This window comes from Anser brachyrhynchus, assembly GCF_964034855.1.
Source record: "Anser brachyrhynchus genome assembly, chromosome: 4".
Taxonomy (NCBI): Eukaryota; Metazoa; Chordata; class Aves; order Anseriformes; family Anatidae; genus Anser; species Anser brachyrhynchus.
Window position 1 is genome coordinate 35112655 of NC_137698.1, and position 19927 is coordinate 35132581.

At 39.3% G+C, this 19927-nt stretch overlaps 1 protein-coding gene across 4 annotated transcripts in view; it reads left to right on the plus strand.

Moving 5' to 3' along the window:
• NR3C2 (nuclear receptor subfamily 3 group C member 2) overlaps positions 1-19927 on the plus strand; it is a 202663-nt gene that overhangs the window by 91341 nt on the left and 91395 nt on the right. For all 4 annotated transcript variants that reach the window (XM_080588624.1, XM_080588626.1, XM_080588625.1 and 1 more), the window contains exon 3: positions 19223-19362. In XM_080588624.1, coding sequence (XP_080444750.1) covers positions 19223-19362 — 140 coding nt within the window. The remainder of the gene's footprint in view (positions 1-19222; positions 19363-19927) is intronic.

Below are 19927 nucleotides of genomic sequence, written 5' to 3' on the forward strand. Positions count from 1 at the left end.
AAGTACTATTTTTTAGCATGCGAGTGTGCAAAATTTTGACCTTGATTTGTGTCAGAAAACTGAGGTGTCGGCCTTCATTCCCAAAGAAAAATATGTCCAACTATCCAAGCTATTTTTTGAGATATATGTACATCAGCACATTTACATTTAACGTTGAAAGATGTGAATTGTGAAGAACTGACAATACCTCGAATATTGCATACTGATAGAAATACTACTTTCTGTGTGGCTATGTGAAAAACAGTGCCCACTGTGGTGACCAGATCGGTTTTAGATGTACTCTGCTGGGAATTTAGAAAGTGTTTAGAAAGAGAAAAAATGATGGAGGGCAGGAGTTCTTTTTCGCTATTCAGAAAACCGATATCCTAACTTTTCTTTTCCATACTAATCTTTTAATATTTGATGTGTTTTAACTTTTGATCATTTTGCCTGGAGATAGTCCTATTTCTTATTCTTCTACTGATAGTGAAAAGGTTGGCATAATTTACTGAAACCAGTCTCAGTTTGATCAGTGTAACATTTGCTAGTATAGGATGTTTTTTTCAGCTCCAGCTCCAAAGAGTTTTCTTTACTTAAGTATCAAGTTGTTAACACAAGTCCAACAGGTGCCGCTTCTGAATTATGGATGATTACACAGTCACTTTAGTTTGAATAAAGGTCCAGGATAAAATGCTTCATGTTATTCACTGAAGTAAGTTTCATCAGATACCACAAACGCCCAAGACTGTATTTTTACTTCAGCGTCAGCATTGCATATATGATTTCTGACTGAGTTGGGAAGAGGAAAAACTAGTGCCAAGTTACCTGTTTTGCATATTACGCTATGAAGAAAGCTAGATGAAGCCTGTGGGATTATATAGAAAAAGATGAGTGTATAGTATAGTATATTCAAACTTTAGGATGACACACTGTAGCAAAATGTTTTTTTGTCCAATGAATATAACATTTCTAATTTCACCATAACCGATATTATCAAGATGGCATTGCTAATAGAAGAGAGCAAAACTGGAGGGTGAGTCTCAGCCACAAATACACTTACTTATCTTTGGAATAGACTAATATGCCAGTTCTGCTCTTAAAGGAAAAATAGTTTGCATACCTGACATCTGAGCCCTTTGAATCCTAAAGATGTGTTTAGCATGCGGAAGAGCAGAAGGAGAAACCTCTGAATATTAAGAGAAAAGCTTGAGGAAATAAGGAAGGGAATACAAACTAAGGTAGTCACAAGGGAAAAGTTCTTGAAGTGAAAGCTTAGAAGTAAAAAATGTGTGTAATACTTCTAGTCTCTCTAACATAGTGAAGTTTAATACCTGAGTTGCAGTATAACACGGCAGAATGGGTAGTTCAATATGAAGTAATTAATGAATATTGACCAAAGACTGAGGAGAGAAAAGGCTTAAAAGATTTTGTGTATTCATTCTTAGACATAATAGATAGGGAGAAGGAAAGAAAGCAAAGAATTGTTTGTGATCTGTGAATTCTGCTCAGATTGTTTGAAAATTAGCTATGAAATGCATAACTATCCAGTGAAAAGAGTGGCTTTCATACATTTCAATTCATACATACATTTCCAGCAAAAGTTGCGAGCACTTCTTGGAATGCTGTACAACTTTTTGTGAGACATTTGGTCTCTTTCTCAGCCGAGCAGTGTTATTCAACTTTTAGCACTTGCAGAAGTATTCTGCGTGTCAGGGTAGCACTGTTGTTGGTCTATACACAAAGGTCTTAATAGAGCACACAAGTGGTCTCTCCCTTTTTCTGTGTAGCCCGTGGAACCAACAGCGTTGTCTGCACGTTTCTGACATGCATTTGGAATTGCCCCAAATAAATTTAATCCTAACTGAATGGGAGTTTTGTCATAGACTATCATGAACTTTTACAGATTTAGTATTTAACATCCTTTCAGAATCTCACTGTTAAGGAAAAAAAAAAAAGACCATACAAATTGCATGAAGTACTTATTGTATAAAGGATAAATGAGTATAAGCATATGGTACCTTTCCAGGAACAGACTTGCATATGCACAAAACTTTCTTTAGAAGTTGCCTTGGAAGTATGTAGAGCTTCCAATATATCATTCAGACCACTAAATTAGACTTTCTCCTTATCCCTCTCCCCCTCTATGTTATTGTAAAGTGACAAGAGATGGGAGTAAATACTCTCCTCAATTCCTTTCTTCCCTGTCTTATCCTTCCCCTCTCCCCAGAGATTGCAGGGAATCATTGTTAAACATTGATACTCATTCTGGCTCCGTGATGCATAAAATGTGAAGCAATTACCTTCATCTGAAAGGCAAAAAGTTAGAAAGGAGAAAAGTTACAGAAAAATACAGGGAGAGAATAACTTTATAAATAAACCATCTGTTAGAATGTTAAAAAGTTTATCACACATCTCAACACTAATTTTGTTGTGCTGGGAAACCATAAGAGAGGTTTTTTTTTTCTCTAAGTGGGAATCTGTATGACCTATTCTCTATTTCCTTATTCCTGTATTTCATATACACTCCTTGTAGGGAATTAGAGAGGTTTGTGGTGGGTGGCAGGGGAGGATTATCCTTCTTCATGCGCCTCTCTTGTCCTCTCCTCAGTTCACTCCCCTCTGCAGGCTGGCAGCAGCCCCTCTGCCACAAAGCCCTAGAGCAGCTCAGAATTGCCTTTCTGTATCTAATCTGAGATGGGTTTGAAGTGGATAGTATTGGCCCTATGAGGAACGGAGTGAGTAGCATATAACAGCTAAAAGCATCGTTCCCTGGCTGAGGTAACAGGCTAAGTCTCAGTATTACCATTTGTTATTCTTGCATATCATTTTATTTTTTGGTGGCATTCTTTATGGGCATAAAGAAGAGGGAGGGGCGGAGCAGAGAGGGAAAGGAAGGTTGTTGGACCAACCACCAATATCCAAAGTTAGGCTCATGAATTGGATCATTAGAGTTGTTCTTGGAGATGTGGACGTGTGGGCGGGTAAATGTTAAGATCAAGTGTGAGCAGTAAATTAACTTCTGAGTATTAGTAATTTATAACAAGGTTTTGCACTTACAAGGTTCTTGGGTAATGTGTCCTCATGTAGACTGTGATTAATCACATGCTCTGTTGCATTAAAATGTTGTTCTGATGATCTCGCAGCAGGGGAGAATGCTGCAAAGTAAAGCGAGGGCTTGAGACAGGTAAGCATGCCAGACGGTGTTTCAGATGGGCTCCATCGTGCTATCTTCCAGGAACAAATGTGTGGGATGCAGTAGTATTTTAAGCAACAAGCTCATTTGGACTAACGTAACTATATGCATTGGAAACAACTGGGTAGAGAGTAATTTAGAAGGTGAAGTTCAATGACAGTTTGACAGGTAGGGCTTGGTGTCACTCATCAATCTGATAATTTCGTTACGAAATATTTTTGCGCTTTGTCCAAAATATCACCGTCAAGTACAGCATCAGATAAGATGGCTTTTTAGGTACTTCTCTTAAGGAACTTGTGAGAAATTGGGAGTGAAGGGCACAGCTTCAAGGAAAAGTGATTGTTTTACTCGCAGATGTGAATTTCTTGGAATGCTTGAGGGCTACAGTAATAGCAAATTGATGTATATCACTTTCTGTACTATCAGCAATAACCAGAGCACCTCAGAAGTGACTGGTTAATAAGGATAGGTCAGGACAGGTTTGCGCCCCACCTTAGTTTCCATTCTGCTTAGCGTAATCAGAAGAGAATCGTTTGTCATTTCTTCACTTAAAGTAATTTTTTCCTCCTATCAGAGGGAAATAAAGAAAAAAATACAGGAGTTTCAGATTTGGAGTACCGAGTTATTCCCCTCAGCATTTTGGATGTAAAGGGAGGTCTTGGCAAAGGTTGTGTCTTACAGAAATTCACCTTGAAGTGCAGTACCCAGTCCATGCTTCCCTTCCAGCTGTCAGAGTGCACCCCGTTTCTGTACGAAAAGCAAGTGGAAGCGTATGCATGTGCTGGGTGCAAGGTCACGGCAATAAGAGAGGGGAAAGATCTGCAAGGCTATCTTAGCTACGTTTCTGTCAATGAGACGTTGTTGCCTATAATACAATCTTAAATACTTTGTTCATTAAAATTTTAAACCACTCAGCTCCAGAGTAAAAATGCTTCTGTTCCTTTTCTCCTTAAAAAATAATGTGCATATGTCTAGTGAAATTGCATTGTTATATTCAAAAATACCTTAACAGGCTGGTTTCTAATGAGCAATTCTTTTCTGATAGCAATGCACTTTTTCTAGAGCAGTGGAGCAGTTCATAAATAGTTAATTAGAAGGATAGCCATACTTGTGCACTTGAGTAACAGTCTTCATGGATAGCTTCTCAGTCGTACACACAGACGCACTGCAGCTTTATCAGGAGCAGCAACAGCATGTCAAATTTTGAAGAGGAATGGGGCTCACCAGCAGACTTTCCAATTTCATTCTTACTGAGTAAAAAGCTGAAGCATATTTGCTTAAGACAAAAGTATCCAAAATAATCCAGATTTTTTTTTCTGTAAACATTTTTGTAGGACGTGATACCTAATACATTAAACATGGATTTAAGCTTATATAAAAGATCCTATGTTTCTTTCGCATTGTCTGGATTTCAGCTGTTCAGTATATAGTTTGTCCCTGTCATCTGTTTCACAGCATTGGAAATTAAATATGCATATCATATTTTGTTAATAATATGGCAGTGAAATGAATTACTGTATTTTTAATGAAAACTTTGCGGGTTTAATGAGCAAAGAAATAATGTAAAATACAATAACCTAAGTCTTAATATTTTCTTGATCACAAGTCAAGCCTTCTATATAATTTATTAAAGTAGCATAATGTCCTTAAATTTGAGGTCAATATTTTGCAGGCTTAGCAGAGATTTTTATGCATAAGGGAAAGCTGAAACTTTAAAAATATTATTTCAGCAGTTTCATAATTTAGGATTGTGACCTCATGCTCTAAGAATAATTATGGCACATCACCATCAGCCAGGTTATCAATATTCATTCATAAACTTCTTAGACTCTTCAGATCATATTTTTTTTTCATGCAACCATAGTAACTTTAAGACAGGTAGTAGATGCCTTAAGAAGCTCAGCCAGTTGCATTATTTATTTTGAAGAACTCTAACGAGTATCTGCAGTACTTGCAAATGCCCTTTTTATTCTATTATTTTCCTGTATTTTTTATTTTATTGTTATACCTTTTGCTGCCAGTTGGGACCAGTGTTTATGGGAGCTGGAACAGTGGCCACAGGCAGCCCCCTTGAGCCTATGTTTGTGGCTGCAGGGTAGAAGCTCCTCGGCTATGCGTTGACTATGGCCACCATAAGTTTGCAGTGGCTGCATGAGCAGTTTTTGCAAAAATGTGGGCAGTGGTTTACACTGTTGCTACATTGGCAGAAAAGGCATGAGAATTTATGCAGGCTTCTATGACTACTTAAAACTAGTCTGTGGCTTTAAATTCAGTGGTGTTGTGTCGTTCCATACTCAAGATGGTCAAAAGTTGAGAGCCAACTACAAGGAAATCCTAAATCAGTGGCTTGCATACTTCAGTTTATTAAAATGTCCATCTGGCATCTCTGATGAAGCATTAAATGAAGTTCTCCAGCTACCCACTGAAGAGCAGCTGGCAGTAAAATAGCACAAACACTTGTATGTGTGCTGTAAGTACTGCAGAGATGGGCAGCAGGCACTTGAGGTGCTCCTGCTGGAGCGCTGGGTCACAGGGCACCACCTGGCCTGACCAGGGCACCAAGGCTTAGGGCCACCAAGGACAAGAAGATGGTTCCTCAGAAGTTCAAGGATGCAGACACGCAACTCTACAGAAAGAATGCAATTCATTCTCTAACAGCTCATGCTTTGTGAACTGGTGTAATCTGTCACTTCTTGCAGGAAAAAGAAACTTCTGCTGTTGCTGGGGTAATGGCCAGCAGACCCGGTGGTTTGGTTTGGTTGAGGAACAGTTAATGCAATTTTGCAGCCAAGGAAATCTCAGAAAAGCTGAGAATAAAGGCCTGTGTATTGTCTTTGTCAAGTAAACCAAAGCCTGTAATACCATTAATCTCAAGGGTTTCTTCAGGCTTCAGCAAAATTCAGCTGTTGAGGCAGACTCGTGAATTGGCAGCTTTGGCGAGCATTTCCGATGAAGGCAGAACATCGGAGCTTTTGGCTGTCGGAAGGGCATGAAGCAGGGCTTCATCCCCACTCTCACCACCCTTGGTATCACATAAGCAGAGCTGCTTCTTGCCATGTTTCAAGTCTGTGGCAGGGGAAAGTGCACTCTGTGGTAGATGCTTGGTGGAATTTTCTGCTTTCCGCAGTTTTCCGTCAAGCCAAGGTCATGCAGCTGATAACCTGCAGCCGGCTCTCTGCCAGCAACCGCGTGTTGGTTCCCAAGAGCTTGACAGCCAGGAGGAACTGACTCTCCTGGCCACCCTGCCAAGCAGCTTGGCCTGAGCACTTTCATAAGGAAAACCGAGGTTCTGCTTCAACCTCTGCTAGAAAACGTGAGCGGCGCAGGCTTGTCGTTTGTAGGCAATTTCTGCTCCTTCTGCAGCAAGTTGTCTGAGTGCTGCGCTTGACAACACAGTCACGAAAGAGAATAACAAAAGGCAGAGCAGCATTTGGGAGATTAAAGCAGTGTTTCTGGAATGAAAGAAGCGCTGAACTTCAAACAAGTGCTTGGTATGCATTTACTTTTATTAACATTCCACTGTGTGACTATGAAATTTGGATAACAGCCTTGTTTCTTCCAAGCATTAACCAGTTCCTCTTGGGCAGTCTTTGAGTACACAGTTGCTGGTGTAAAAGACCTGGGAAAGGGTTTAGGTGTTGGGTTCTTACAAGCCTTGTCAAATACGCTACTGCTTCAGAAGAAGTAGATACTTGGCTTCAGTCATGATGAATTAAGAAAAAAAAAAGAATGTACGAAACAAAGCAGTGTTTGGCTGTACCTGGTCTGTCTGGGCCACAGTCTTCTGGTTTCCAGCAGAGGGGCAGGAGTCTGCCCATGGGCAGCGTTAATGGAGACGGATGGGTATGCAGATGCCGTGCAGAAGTAGGCAGCCGGCGGTGTGCTGGGCCCAGAGGAGCTGCAGGGTTTGTGCCTCTGCATGGATGGGTGCAGGGTGAGCAGGTGCTGCTGGTGGGTTGTGTGCTTTCATGAAGCAGGGAATGCTTTTTGAATAACCAGGTATGTGTGAGATACCAAAGCTTTAAAGCAGTGGTAGCTTTTTCCAGCACCTTTTGCTATCAAGTTATTGGTTATAATAACAGCCCCAGCAGAACCAGAGACAGAGGCTGGCTTCCCAAGGAAATCAAGTTTTATGTAACTGAGCTGTCTACCTGTTCCCCGCCTAGTAAGCTGTGAACATCAGCCAACTTCAGCCAAGGTTGACAGGGGGCAGCTATTACCTTTTTTTATTTTTTGCTGTTACCTTTTACCATTAGAATAGGTGACGGGGTGGAAGAGGGATGCCCAGGTAGTGTCACCCCTAACTGTAAGGTGCTGCTTGCATTTTTCTCCTGCTAAATGTCATAGATGTCAAGTGTGAAGGAGAAGGCTTTAGTATACAGAGTTTCATTAGTCCTGCTACTTGTTGGTCTGTAAGAATAACAACTAATCTTTTTATTTAAGAAAAAAAAGCACGTAGTTTTAACTGGTTCATACACTTTGGAGCTGTACATACACTGGCTATATTTTGTGTTTGTCAACTGGGAATATGGAAAGCAAATATGTAAGTAAGGAAATGTTTTAAGTCTCATCACAATTTACAAGCATGTGCCAAAGCTGTGGGCTCCTGCATGGGCTATGGACTGGGAAGGGGTGCAGCAGGGCTTCCTGGGCTCCTTCACAAGGTTACGCAGCTGCCTTACGCCGCGACTGCTGTGGTGTTTGAAACTGTGCAGCCTCAGAAGTTGCTCTTTGTTGAGTTGTCTCCTTTCTTCCCTAAGTGCTTATTCTGCATATTGTACACCTGTTTATAGCAGAAATGATTTCAGTGGCTGCAGGGGAAGGATTAAAAAAAAAAAAAAAAGATTGTTTTAGAATAGGCAAAAATTGTTTAACGGAGCAAAGAATGTGTGTCGTCAGGTTCTTTCTGTTTGGTTTTAATTGCACTCCGTGTGGGACCTGTTGTGTCAGTGTGCGATGCTGTGCTTTAACAATGAATGTAAATATCACAGTCCTTGCTATGGAAAATGGAAAGGCTGTGCCACAGATAGGCTCCATGAATAGGACTGGGGGGGTGATGCTTTCGCAAATAACGATGTTTGTTCAGTCTGCTACACACCTTGATTACTATGTAAATTGTGTAAATTTATGCATAAGCACATAATTATGCACACTCAACTGTCAGTTTGCCTCTAAAGGAACATGCTTCTGTGCATAAACAGTTAAACATAGTTTTCCTGAAAGGGAAGAATGGTGGTATTTTTAATTATGGCACCAGCTCTTATTCCCACTGAAGTTAAATGCAAGCTGCCTTCCAAAATCAAGGCCCACTATATATTGTAAGAGTTTCGAATGTATGTAGAGGGGATTTTAGAGACACACTGTGGCTGTGCTAGTTGCAGAACATAACTTCCTTGGTTTGTGTTTTGTTTAACGCTCCCATTTTCTTATCTTTGCTATATGAGCCAGAGTGAGTGGTAGGTACAGTATTGCGTATCATTAGTATGGAGCAGCAGAATGAATTTCAGCTGAATAAAAATGAATTCTTTGACTTGCAATTGTGAACGTTTCTAGTTTGCCTTGACAATCCTGTCAAGACAAATTTGAACTTTGTCAGCAATTGTGATTGCTTGTGGGAGAATTACCAAAAGTCTTTGCTCTAGGTATCAGTCAGTGATTGCAACCCTCATCTGCTATTTGACCAAAATTTTCCATGGCACTCATCAGGCTATTACTTGTCACTTTGACATATTATGGAGGGATATTTTAATTGATTTAAAAGTAAAAACTACAGTTATTTAATACAGTGTAACTGTATTACATGTCAGCAGTTACACTTTCTGTGGAAAAAAAAAAGGAAAGGGGAATTGAAAGATTGAAAGGGCTTGGGTTTGGGAATATTTTAAAACTACACTTAACAATTGATTTTATCTGCTACCTCTACTGACTGTCAATAGAGTTCTTACTTAGTTAATGGAGCAGAGATTTCCTGTTGTGTAATTACTGTGGATTTTAAAAGGATTCTTGGAAGTTAGCTGTGCACTTGGTTGCTAAAACCTCTATCTTCCAGTGCTCAGTAGTACTTCTGCTCCAAAGTCTTCACTTTTGTGAGGAGCTCTGGTGCTGGTTTATGACCTGAACCGCTCCTCTGTCATGATCTCCCGGTGTCTAAAATAGGTATAATTCTATGCAAATCCAAGGTATGTAAAATTAAAAATTGTGACTCACTCTTAGGCTGTACAGCATGGGTACAGTTTGTGCATTTACAAGGGCAGGTTACATATATGCTGGAATATGATGTCAGTTGCTTTAGCAGTGCTGTCTTCCCAAGTGTCTTTCTAACAGGGGATGATAAGTTCAAAACATCTTTTTCTATGCATCCATTTCAAAACAAGCTCTTTTGCAAGAAAGAAAATGAAGAGGCGAAGGCACTACAAAGATGAGTGGCTCCAAGTTGTTCAACTTACCTGTCAGAGTTAGGAAGAAGAAAGGAAAGAAGCTGATGGGTGTGAGGCCCGCGTATGCCTGCCCTGTATTGCCTGCTCAGTGCAGGCACATTGTGCTCACCGTATTCCTTGCATGGTCCTCTACATTCATGACTGGCTTTTCTATGTCAAATAATATTATTTTTCTTTTACCTGTTAAAAGGTACCAAAAGGCCACAAAGGGGATGAATGGGGAATAGCAAAGGAGATAGAAGCAGAAATCACCCTGGCTTTTCCACCTTCTAGTTTTAAGAGATGTGTTGTTAGAGTTATTAGGCCAGGAATGTGGGAAATACAAACATAGAAACTACCCCAAAAGCTGTGTAGTTCTCCAGCCTAGAGCTTCAAGTCATCTTATTTCTTGTATCACGTAATAATTGTATGCATTAAAACAGCATGAATAGCTTGCATTTCGTAAAATGAAAATATATTGGTTAAAATGAAGCCTTCATTACTTTAAATAGGGACTTTAGATGTGGCAGGATATATCTGAAGAAGAAAAAAAAGTGACTATTAAAACACCTGTTAATCAGAGGTTGCTGTAAAGTTGGAGTTCTGCTTTTGCTGTACTGCCTGAAACAAGTGCCAAGCGGGACACTTCTGGTACAACATCAAGCACTAACCCTATTGAGGGTTAGTGCCTTTTGACTAATAAGATCATCTCCAGAGGACTGTTTCTTTCTCCAGCCTTCCTTTTGCAAACCCACAAAGAGCTGGGAGCACGCTGCAAGGCACACGGAGGCTGCTCATGCCAGGGCCTGAGCCCCCGAGAGGAGGATCAGAGGCGTTCCTTTTACTCAGTTCTGCGTTGCTACCTCGTACTGCACAACCCTGCCAGCTGCCCGCTGCCTTGCCTTTCCCCTGGGTCTTGTGTATGAAGCGTGGATCGCTGTGCAGACTTCTCTACCTCTATTTTCTGTTCCTGTGTGGAATTACACTCTAGCACATGCTGCCACTGAATGCTAATATGCTTTCGATGTACGTACTAATTTTGTCTTGTTGGTCGTGGGGGCAAAAGGGAGCTGAAAGGGCAAAATCCCCCCCATTAGAGTCTTTCAGTTCAAGTAATAATTACACGTGTTGCCTTTGGAAGCCTGTGGGATTGCTCTTAGGAGTAAAGGTCTGCCATACTGGGGCTTTTATTTGACAAGTTGGAAAATAGCCTTTGTTCCCATGGTAACCTTTTTTGTGCTTTGGTGCATTTTTTCCCTATGGTTTCATGGTTGCTCTGGAGGTTTTTCTATTGTGGTATTTTAATCCCCATTAGACTGGGATGGCAGTTCGGCTCACTTTTTGCTATTCTGAAGTATTAATTTTTCTCTTTTATTTGAATACAGAACTCTTGTAAACTTTTTATATTGCCTGGTTAGGTCATAAATGGCACGGTGGCTTTTTCTGTACGCATATCATGCACTCGGCAGATAAAGCACGTAGTTTCTAATAGGCGAGTAAGTGTGATCGGACCAAGCTGCTTCTGTTTTAAGTTAATACTGTTGATAAAATTCTTCAGACTTGTATTCTTTTAGGACTTAAGGTGCCAAGCCCAAGGGTGTGGTGGCAGATGAACTGGTCAGATTTCTGACTTGGCAACAGAATGACACTTCTTCAGGGTGAAAATGGTCAATACTCCGGTCTTTAATGCCATTTCAGGTTGCTGCCATAAGGGTTTCATATAATAAGGTTTTCAAGCAAAGGAAGGTATGTGTGAGAATTGCTTGGTTAGATAGACTCTGAAGGAAGAATGTGAAAAAAGTAGTGAGCTTTACTTCGAAAAGGGGAGACTTCTTATTAAAGGGTGTTCTTATTACTGGGAGCATCTCCCTGCATCCCTGGCCTCTAGGTATATTTTCCTTCCTTCTTGTTTGTTCAATTTTTCTTTGTCTTAAGAGTCCTCAGCAACAGAGCAAAGTTGTCATGCAGTCTTGTCTTGCATGTAATTCCTTATGGCAATGATTTCCCACTGGTGCCAGCATCAGCAGGAGAAATTCACTTGAATCATTGCATTTTATGCAGTTTACAAAGTATTGCTGACCAAGAAGGCAGCAGAGCATTACCAAGTAAACACGACTGTGCTCTCCTACAGGAGTGATCAGGATGCTTAATTAGTTGAAATATTTTTCAGTGGCAGAAGATGAGATGGTGCTATGAGAAATGGGATTTTCAAAGCTGTTTCATTCCCTTTGATCATGACAGGTGAGCAGGTACAGGAAAAGAGAGGGTTAAATGCCCCCCCCCCCCCCCAAACTTTCAATAATTAACTAGATCATTTGCCAGATAAACCGTTCCTGCCTTATCTTTCTATACAATGTATTGCAATTTATAATGAACAGAACAAAAACGAACACTGCATGCATTTAAACTGCACTAATTCTATAAGTGGACCAAATATTAAAAGTTAGAGCAAGCGTGCTGCTTGATGTTGGTCTGCAGCTTCCAAAGGTGGAGATTTGCTTCTAAGAGTAAACTCCCTACCTAGGTCAGCCATTCCTTTTCAACAGAAAACTATATTTACGTACAGAAAAACTGCAGAACGAGTGAGTTTTATTTCCCTTGGGGCATTAGATCTTGTTACATTGCGACAGTAGTTAGAGCAGAAGTGCCTTTCAGAAGACTACGTGGAGGACATTACATGGCTCTGATCACTGGATCAGTGGGCAAAAAGCAGATTTATTTCCCTAGGAGATAAGCGCTGCTTGGTTTCAGTCCACCAGAACACGCTTTTATTTATGCTTAAGTTTATATTTTTCTGTAGTCAACAGATTACTTTAAGGTAAAAATTGGATAGCTGACTGTAGCTGCTACCAAAAGGTCTCAGAGGAGAAGGTCAAGGAAAAGTCAAAGGCTTACAGCTGGATTGGGGAAAGCGCTGGGTCCTGTCAGCATCCACTGAGGGAAATGGAAATTGAAGGGCCTTACTACACTTGCTTCATTTTGTAAAATCAACATATGCCTTAAGGTTAAGCTAAATACAGGAACCTATTCACTGGTGGCTACAGTACAAGAGAACCCATCAGCTTCTATCTGCAGAATAAATATTGTAATTCTTTTTTTTATTTTATTTTTTAATCATGAGTCACTCCTAGATTTGCAAGCTTAGGAGAAAGGTTGGAGCCTTTTCTGTTATCACTGTACATCAGAGTTTACTTTTTAGCATAATTAAGATCCAGGTAGGAAAGTGTCATCTCTGACCCCTAGGCACTGCTAAATAAAGTAACTTGATGGGAAAGCTGGAGCTGCTGAGGGAAGAAACCCTGTGATCTCATAGCTTTCTCTTAACTGTATGTGCTTTCCTCTCTGATACCTGTTTCATCATACTAAGCATTTATGAGGAAAAAAGTATAAATATTGGATTATTTTTTTAATCTATACCTTGTATTAGAGTTGCAGTATTTGAAGTTAAAACAATTGAAAATTTCTTCTATTGGAACAGAGCGTGTCTGTGTTAGAAAAAGAGATTGACATGAACTGCTAAATTAAATGTAGCTTAACAGCTACTGCATTTATCTGATGCTGTTGGGGTTTTTGTTTGTTTTCTGTTCTTTTTAAGTTTCTTAAAAATACATCTTCCAAGTCATAGGTGGCAAAACACATTTATTTTGGTGAGATACTGATCCTTTTTTTTAAACTGCGGTAAGCAGTAGTGGATAGCATGAGTTCTTCATCATTAGTGAAAACAAAACAAACAAATGTGAATAAATGGTAATCCGTGTAAGAGCTTTGAGATTCTGAATTCCAGGAGGTTTCAAAAATAATTGATTTATAGGCCAAGCAGATACTAGTTTTTACAGGTTGTTGTTCTTCCTTAATTGAATTTCCTGAATATTTCACTTGAATGGAAAAATGTTTTTGTTATCTTTGTTACCCTAGTAAAGAGAAGACATTTTAAATAAATGTCTTTCCCTAGCTGCTCATATTACTTCTGGACTGAAACAGTACTCCAGATGTCAGAGCAAGCATGCACTGCCTCAGATGTTATGCTTGGTGCCTATCATCCCTAATACACACTAAAATACAGTTACCTTCTCTAAAATATCTACATCTTGTTCGAGATTTCTGAGACTTCAAAGGACATTGATTTCTTTTAAAGCTAAGGCTTAAAAGAAAAATACTTCACCTTTTTTTAGAGGTATAAGCATTGGTATAAAGGTGTAAGGGTTGGTAGTGGCCATATGGGTCCTGTTGTTTTATCCAAGGAAACATAACAACTTCTGTAATGTCTGTCTTCATCTTCATAGGAGCAAGATAATGCCCCAAGAAACTCAGCAGAATGTGCAGCTAGGTTATTTGGCAGTTTGTGTGCCTCTGCCAAAAGGTAGAGGGTAAATGTTGCTCTGAGGTTTGGGTCTGAGGCTTAGGGGTGGTTTGGTTTCAGCGTTCCTTCTTCAGCTCCACATTCACGAGGTCCCACGTGACTGCCTTCTCCTCCTAAAATCTGATTGTTTCATCTCTCTACCTTTTCCCTTCTCTATGCTTTCTTGGTCTGCTGACAAGAAGATTGGTTTATGTAGTCTGACATTTTAAGAAATACCATTTTCCAGTCTGCTAATCTGCTTTATGTGAGTAGTTAGAGCAGAGAACCAAGGTACATTCCTGTAGTGAAACTTTTTAAGAAAATCAGGCTGCACGAGGCAGAACTTACATTGGTAAAACCTCAGTATTGACAAAACGGTGTGGAGCAAAATCCGGGGAATGGTACATGCCACTGGTGGAGGTTGTGGTCAACATCCTTGTGTGATGGTCAAGTAATCTCATGGACAACTTTTGACCAGCTTAATATTTCCTAAATCACTACCGGAATTATCTTGGGCAATGAAATTACTGTGTCTGTGTGACCACACGCAAAAATAGCAGAGGGAATGGGAAGAGAAGGTGCTCATGCTATGGTGACTGAGCGAACGATGAGCTACAGAAACGAAGAGGCTAGGAGAGCTGAGCAGAGGAGCAACGAGTCAAAGCAAGCACATAGGAATGCAATGCTAGCTGTAGAGACCAGGAAAGGTTGAGGGGAATATTTGGAAGGAGAAAAAGATACTCTCTACAGCGTAGCATAAACTTTTGTCTGGGATTCATTTTGTGGCTTGTGCTTCTTTGGAGTACTTCATTTTATCATCAGAAAGGTGGCGTTTGGTTAAACTGTGCTCCAGTATGACATCTGGTTTGAAAAGCATCATAACCTATATAATCAGCTCTTAAAATGCTGGATTATCTGTGGTTTTATTGACTCTTCTTTACAAAATCTGTTAGTTCTAATTAATTCTCCATATAACTATTCCTAAAGCCAACTTGCAAAGACACAAATAAGCTTGATGGCAATGGCCAGTCAAGGTCAGTATTTAACTGCCAGCATTTGCACTGTTAAGGATAATAAATCAGGCTTATTCCTAATCACATACCCTACAACGTGACAAATGTTACCAGAGCCATCTAAGGGACCATTTTACAAATCATTTAGAAGATACATTTGGCATTGTTAAACTGATCCATGCTGCCCTTGGCTGTAAAATTGTTGTGATAAAATATGTATGCTGTGTTAGATCTCTTCTCTGCATCCTGCTGTGTAGGTTTTTTTTTTTTGTTTGGTTGATTCTTCTTCACATTGGAAATGTGACAGCAGCATGAAAGTAATAACCCCTAATCAGACTATGGAAACCACTGACTTCTAAAAGCAATGATGAGTAGCCAGCAATGTGGCATCTCATCTCATCTTTCTTGTGTTTTCATTTTGTATTAAAAATAGATTGCTGGCTACCAGAAAGAAATCCAGGTCAACAGTAGCCCACTATCTGAAAGCTTAAAAAACTGTGACTAGCAGAGCAATATGTGTTAGTATCTAGTTTGGACTCGTGCAAATGTATAAAAGCAGCATTTTCACTTGCTCCAAGCACTAAAAGCCTCAATCCTGCTGTGGCCCGTAGGTGTCATTAGGTTTAGGGTGTCATTCCAATAGACTTTTGGCACTAGGATAATTGTTGTCCAGGGAGTCAGTTGTAAAGTTCCCAGTCTTCGTTTATAGTATCAGTTCTTGGTTGGATTTTCAAAAGAGAGAATGATAGATTTCCAAAATGGTCTGGATCGTTGTAACTAAGATTTTCATCTGGAGCTAAGACTCAAATTGAGCTTAAAAAAAAAGTAGTAAAGCCAAAATGATTTATATTGATGCATATATCTGTTATAATCAACATCTGGTTTTTATTTATTAAGCATTACCTACCAGTAACTTTTCCCAAATTTCATTTATGTTCTCATTACTTAATAGAAACTTATGGGATGTTTCAGTGCAGAAAATAATGAAAAGGGAAATATTTAATTCAGAGTATATGTGAAAAGCATTTTCAAAGCAGGGGGTTATTTTAGTCTAGTGTTTCTCCCTATACAAATTAAAAGATATACAGCTATCCTGATTAATTAAGTAATTCATGTAATAAAAGTAAAGAATGAATCAAGTGTGTTAGTGTCATAAAAGCTGGATATCTGGCCTTGAATTGATGGCAGAGAGAGAATTTGCTCACCAGTCAGGTCTTGATGCAAATCTTATTCATTGTGGTCAAGTTTCTAAGACAGGAATGACAGTGTGAATGTAAGAGATTCATGAGGAAAAGGTGTAACCATCCATGCATACTTTGTTGAGAAAAAAAAATAGCTTCCATGGAGAGAATGATTTAATTTGAGGTTTAGCAATATGATTTGAGCATATTTTCAGAAGTCAGTATTTTATTATTTTCAGGTGTGTACAAACACCACTGTAGCTCCTGTATGAGATAATGTAACAACATTTTAAATTAGGAAATATTTTGGTGTAGCGTGGATGAAAGAGAACATAAGACATCTTAAAACCAAACAAGCAAAACATTGTGCATTAGAAGGCAATCATAGCTTAAGCTGGCACAAATTGGAGGAAATTTGAGTTCTGACAGCTAATATCAACGTTCCTTTGCAGTGGAGTATTTGAGAATTGCTCCATGTTGGATACTCCTATTAAGAATGAAAATACCTCATTTGTGTTTTAACCTATTCCACTTTTAAACTGATTAAAAGGATGTATGGGAATTAATTAAATTTTATTCCAGAATGTTAAGTTTCCACCTGTGGTGCTGTGGCTGAATAGCTGAATACATGCTTTGCATTCAAGCTGTACCTTCACCTTTCGGCTATATTCAAGCCCTTTGTCTAGATAAGCACTGTATAAAATATTCTATAGATAATGTCTTAGGTAGGCATTTAATAATAGTCATGGATCAAATGGTGTCTCAGTGTGTCTACTGGCTTTTTTTTTTAAACCCACTAATTCTGTGTAAGTGGAATTTTAAGGGGCAGCTCGTATCTTAAAAAAAAAAAAAAGCCTCTCCTACCTTCTGCAAATCCTACATCACAATTTATTTTCAACTGAAAAGAAGACACGTATATGTATGTGTATACAGTCATGTGTGCATGTATAAACACACTGCTGTGATACTGTGGGATCCTCTGTTTTTGCACAATAAGAGCTCTCTAACAGAATTACCTTTTTTAGATATTGAAACAAAAATACCATGACCTTGTCCAGGGTAGTAGGACTATACAACACAGTAGTCATATGGTTGGAAAATTTTTGCTAGTCCTATGAAGAAATGCGAACGTGCAAAATTACAAATGCCCTGAGATATTTTGGTGGTATGTCAGAATTGAAATGTTTCCTTTTTCAGACAAAATACCGCAGATGCAGTGAAAGAGCGAAAAATGAATTTTCAACGAGGTAGTTTTCCAGGTTATTGACATTTTCTCTCGAAAGCAGACACCTCCTGAAGAATTCTGTTTAATGAAAGGCTTGATTTTTTCATGCAGAGTGCTAGAGGGAGAAAGGAGTTTTTACCCGAGTCCTATGCATTGCCTAAACAAATCAAAATGCAGAGCTGAAATTCAGAGTTGAATAGCAGCACAGTCTTGGTAAATCCTGAAGTACCTGCCTTTCCTTCCAGCTATGCTCATCCCGTGTGCATAGATCTGCCTGGGACTTGAGCAAACAGAACTTTCTGTAACGCAGATCTGGCGAGGCTTTCCTTTATCTCTCTGGCAGATGAGCTAATGCCATCACCTAGCAATTATCAAGTAGTGTTGAGTTATGTAATGAAAGTATAAATAGCACAAGGAATAAAACTAGTAAACCTAACAGACTAGCAAGCAGACAAGAAATACTATTTGGAACGTTTTGATTAGCATCTGTATGGTGTCATTTGAAAAGCTGTTTGGTTTGGATGTTAAAGTAAAGCTGCAGGCCAGAAGACTTGGGGTCCTTGATCTGGAGTGACATTCCTGCTGTGCCCCTGGATAAATCGTTTGGCCACTGCATAGCTCTTTAAAGGAAGATACAAAGTGAAAAAAGGCAAAGGGTGCATCCTTGGAATTTTTCTTAAGCGAGCTGGTTATCTTAAGTTTGAATTCAGACTACCTGTGAACTTTGTTTCCCAGTGGCTGACCAACAAACAGCCCATGATCTGCAATTTGAACGATCAGATTGTTTCACCACCAGTGTAAAATTTTGCAGGGTTGTTTTTGTAGTTGCTTGACAGGCTTCAGGGAGATAACGTGTGAAGAAATGCAAGAGGTCATGTTTACCTGGAGAAGAGAGACGGTATTGAAGGGAAGATTCTCCCCAGCCCTTCAGAGGTGTGGGAGGGATCCAAAGCTCTCATCTCCGCCGGTATCTGGCACGTTTCTCTGAGCGTGCCGATTATGTTAGGGTGGCATTTCCAGTTCCCCAGGGAAGAAAGGAGGGAGGAGACTGGCTGCATCATGAAATTTGAGTTGTGTTTTGAAGAGCACTGTATTTTAGGGCTGCCAGTGGAAAATACTATCTAAAGATATTTTCAGAGAGTCACAGTTGAGAAAAACCCAACAACAAAAATGCCCCATGTTTTAAGCATGTGGTAGATGGTTAAAGCTGGGTTTGCAAGATGCATTGGTCTGCAAAACTTCAGAATGCTTTTTAAACCTCCAGGGCTGCTTTCCTGGCACCTACAGTAAAATAGAAGGATATTTTACACTTGCAGAATATAAAAAGGCTTCAGAACGACTTTGGAAGTAAGCTGTTCAATTACAGAAATGTAAGTGGCTCAAGGGCCACTGTAGTGGTAAGCAGCAACGTGATCAGGCAAGGGCATACCATTTTGCTGTGCTCCTTCATAAAATGGTCTTACCGGTTTTATTACAGGTGTACCTTAGCTATAAGAGCTTGAGACAAAGAAACAAACAGAAAGAAAATTTATAGTTATCTGGGCACTGCCAGAGTGGTTTGTTTGTTTATTTTCAGTTTTAGTCATCTGCTACCAATAAATTCCACTGCCCTTGTGGTAACTTCTCACATTAACATTGATGTATTATGGGTGTTTTAAAACAGACAATAAAAATATTTCATCTACTAATTAAAGCAACTCATGTATTCAATCAGGCACTGAAAGAAAGAGTTGTGGTTTTCTAATTGTTAGGTGCCTTGAGAAATATACCTGTTATAAATTCTTAATTGAACTTTGCATTGTGGCCAGTGTGATTTGAAATATTCATAACTGTTTTGTTTTGTTTGTTGTTTTCTTTTTTCTTTTTTTTTCTCCAGCTCTTCATTGAGAAGTGTATCAACTGGTTCTTCGAGACCTTCCAAAGTGTGTTTGGTGTGCGGAGATGAAGCATCTGGTTGTCATTATGGGGTAGTTACATGTGGCAGCTGTAAAGTTTTCTTCAAGAGAGCAGTAGAAGGTAAGAAAGCAAAATAAAAAACATGAGCAAAAAAAGTCAAGGTAAAATGTCATCAGTTAATTTTATATAGAAATATATGTGTATATATATACATACGTGTTTTTCCTATGTGTTTTCTGCTGTTGATAAATTTCTGTGTTAATCTGAGAAAAAATGTTGAATGGACTCCAATTACATGTGATATAATTTAAGTAGAATATGCCAGGATGTTTTTCCTTTTTGCACCATTTTTTAAAGAATGCATTGTTTTACTTTATGCTACTGCTGTAGCTTTAGCTCCTCCAGTTCTCCAAGTGGCTTTTTGTAATTTCTATTAGACATGAACACAATTGATGTAAACATACTTCTGCATCTCCTGTACTGGAGGATGAATAGGATTGTCTCATCATTTTGACATCCTTATATGACAGTACAACTCAGGTCAGTTGTCTACCTTCGGGTACCTCCAGGTCTTTGGACTCAGTAGTGCATCATGTTTTATCTTTCAGCAAAAGAGAAGTAAGCAGCTTTACAGTACTGTGGTAGATTGATGAGGGTGCACAAATTGATCATTATGCGTTTCTTA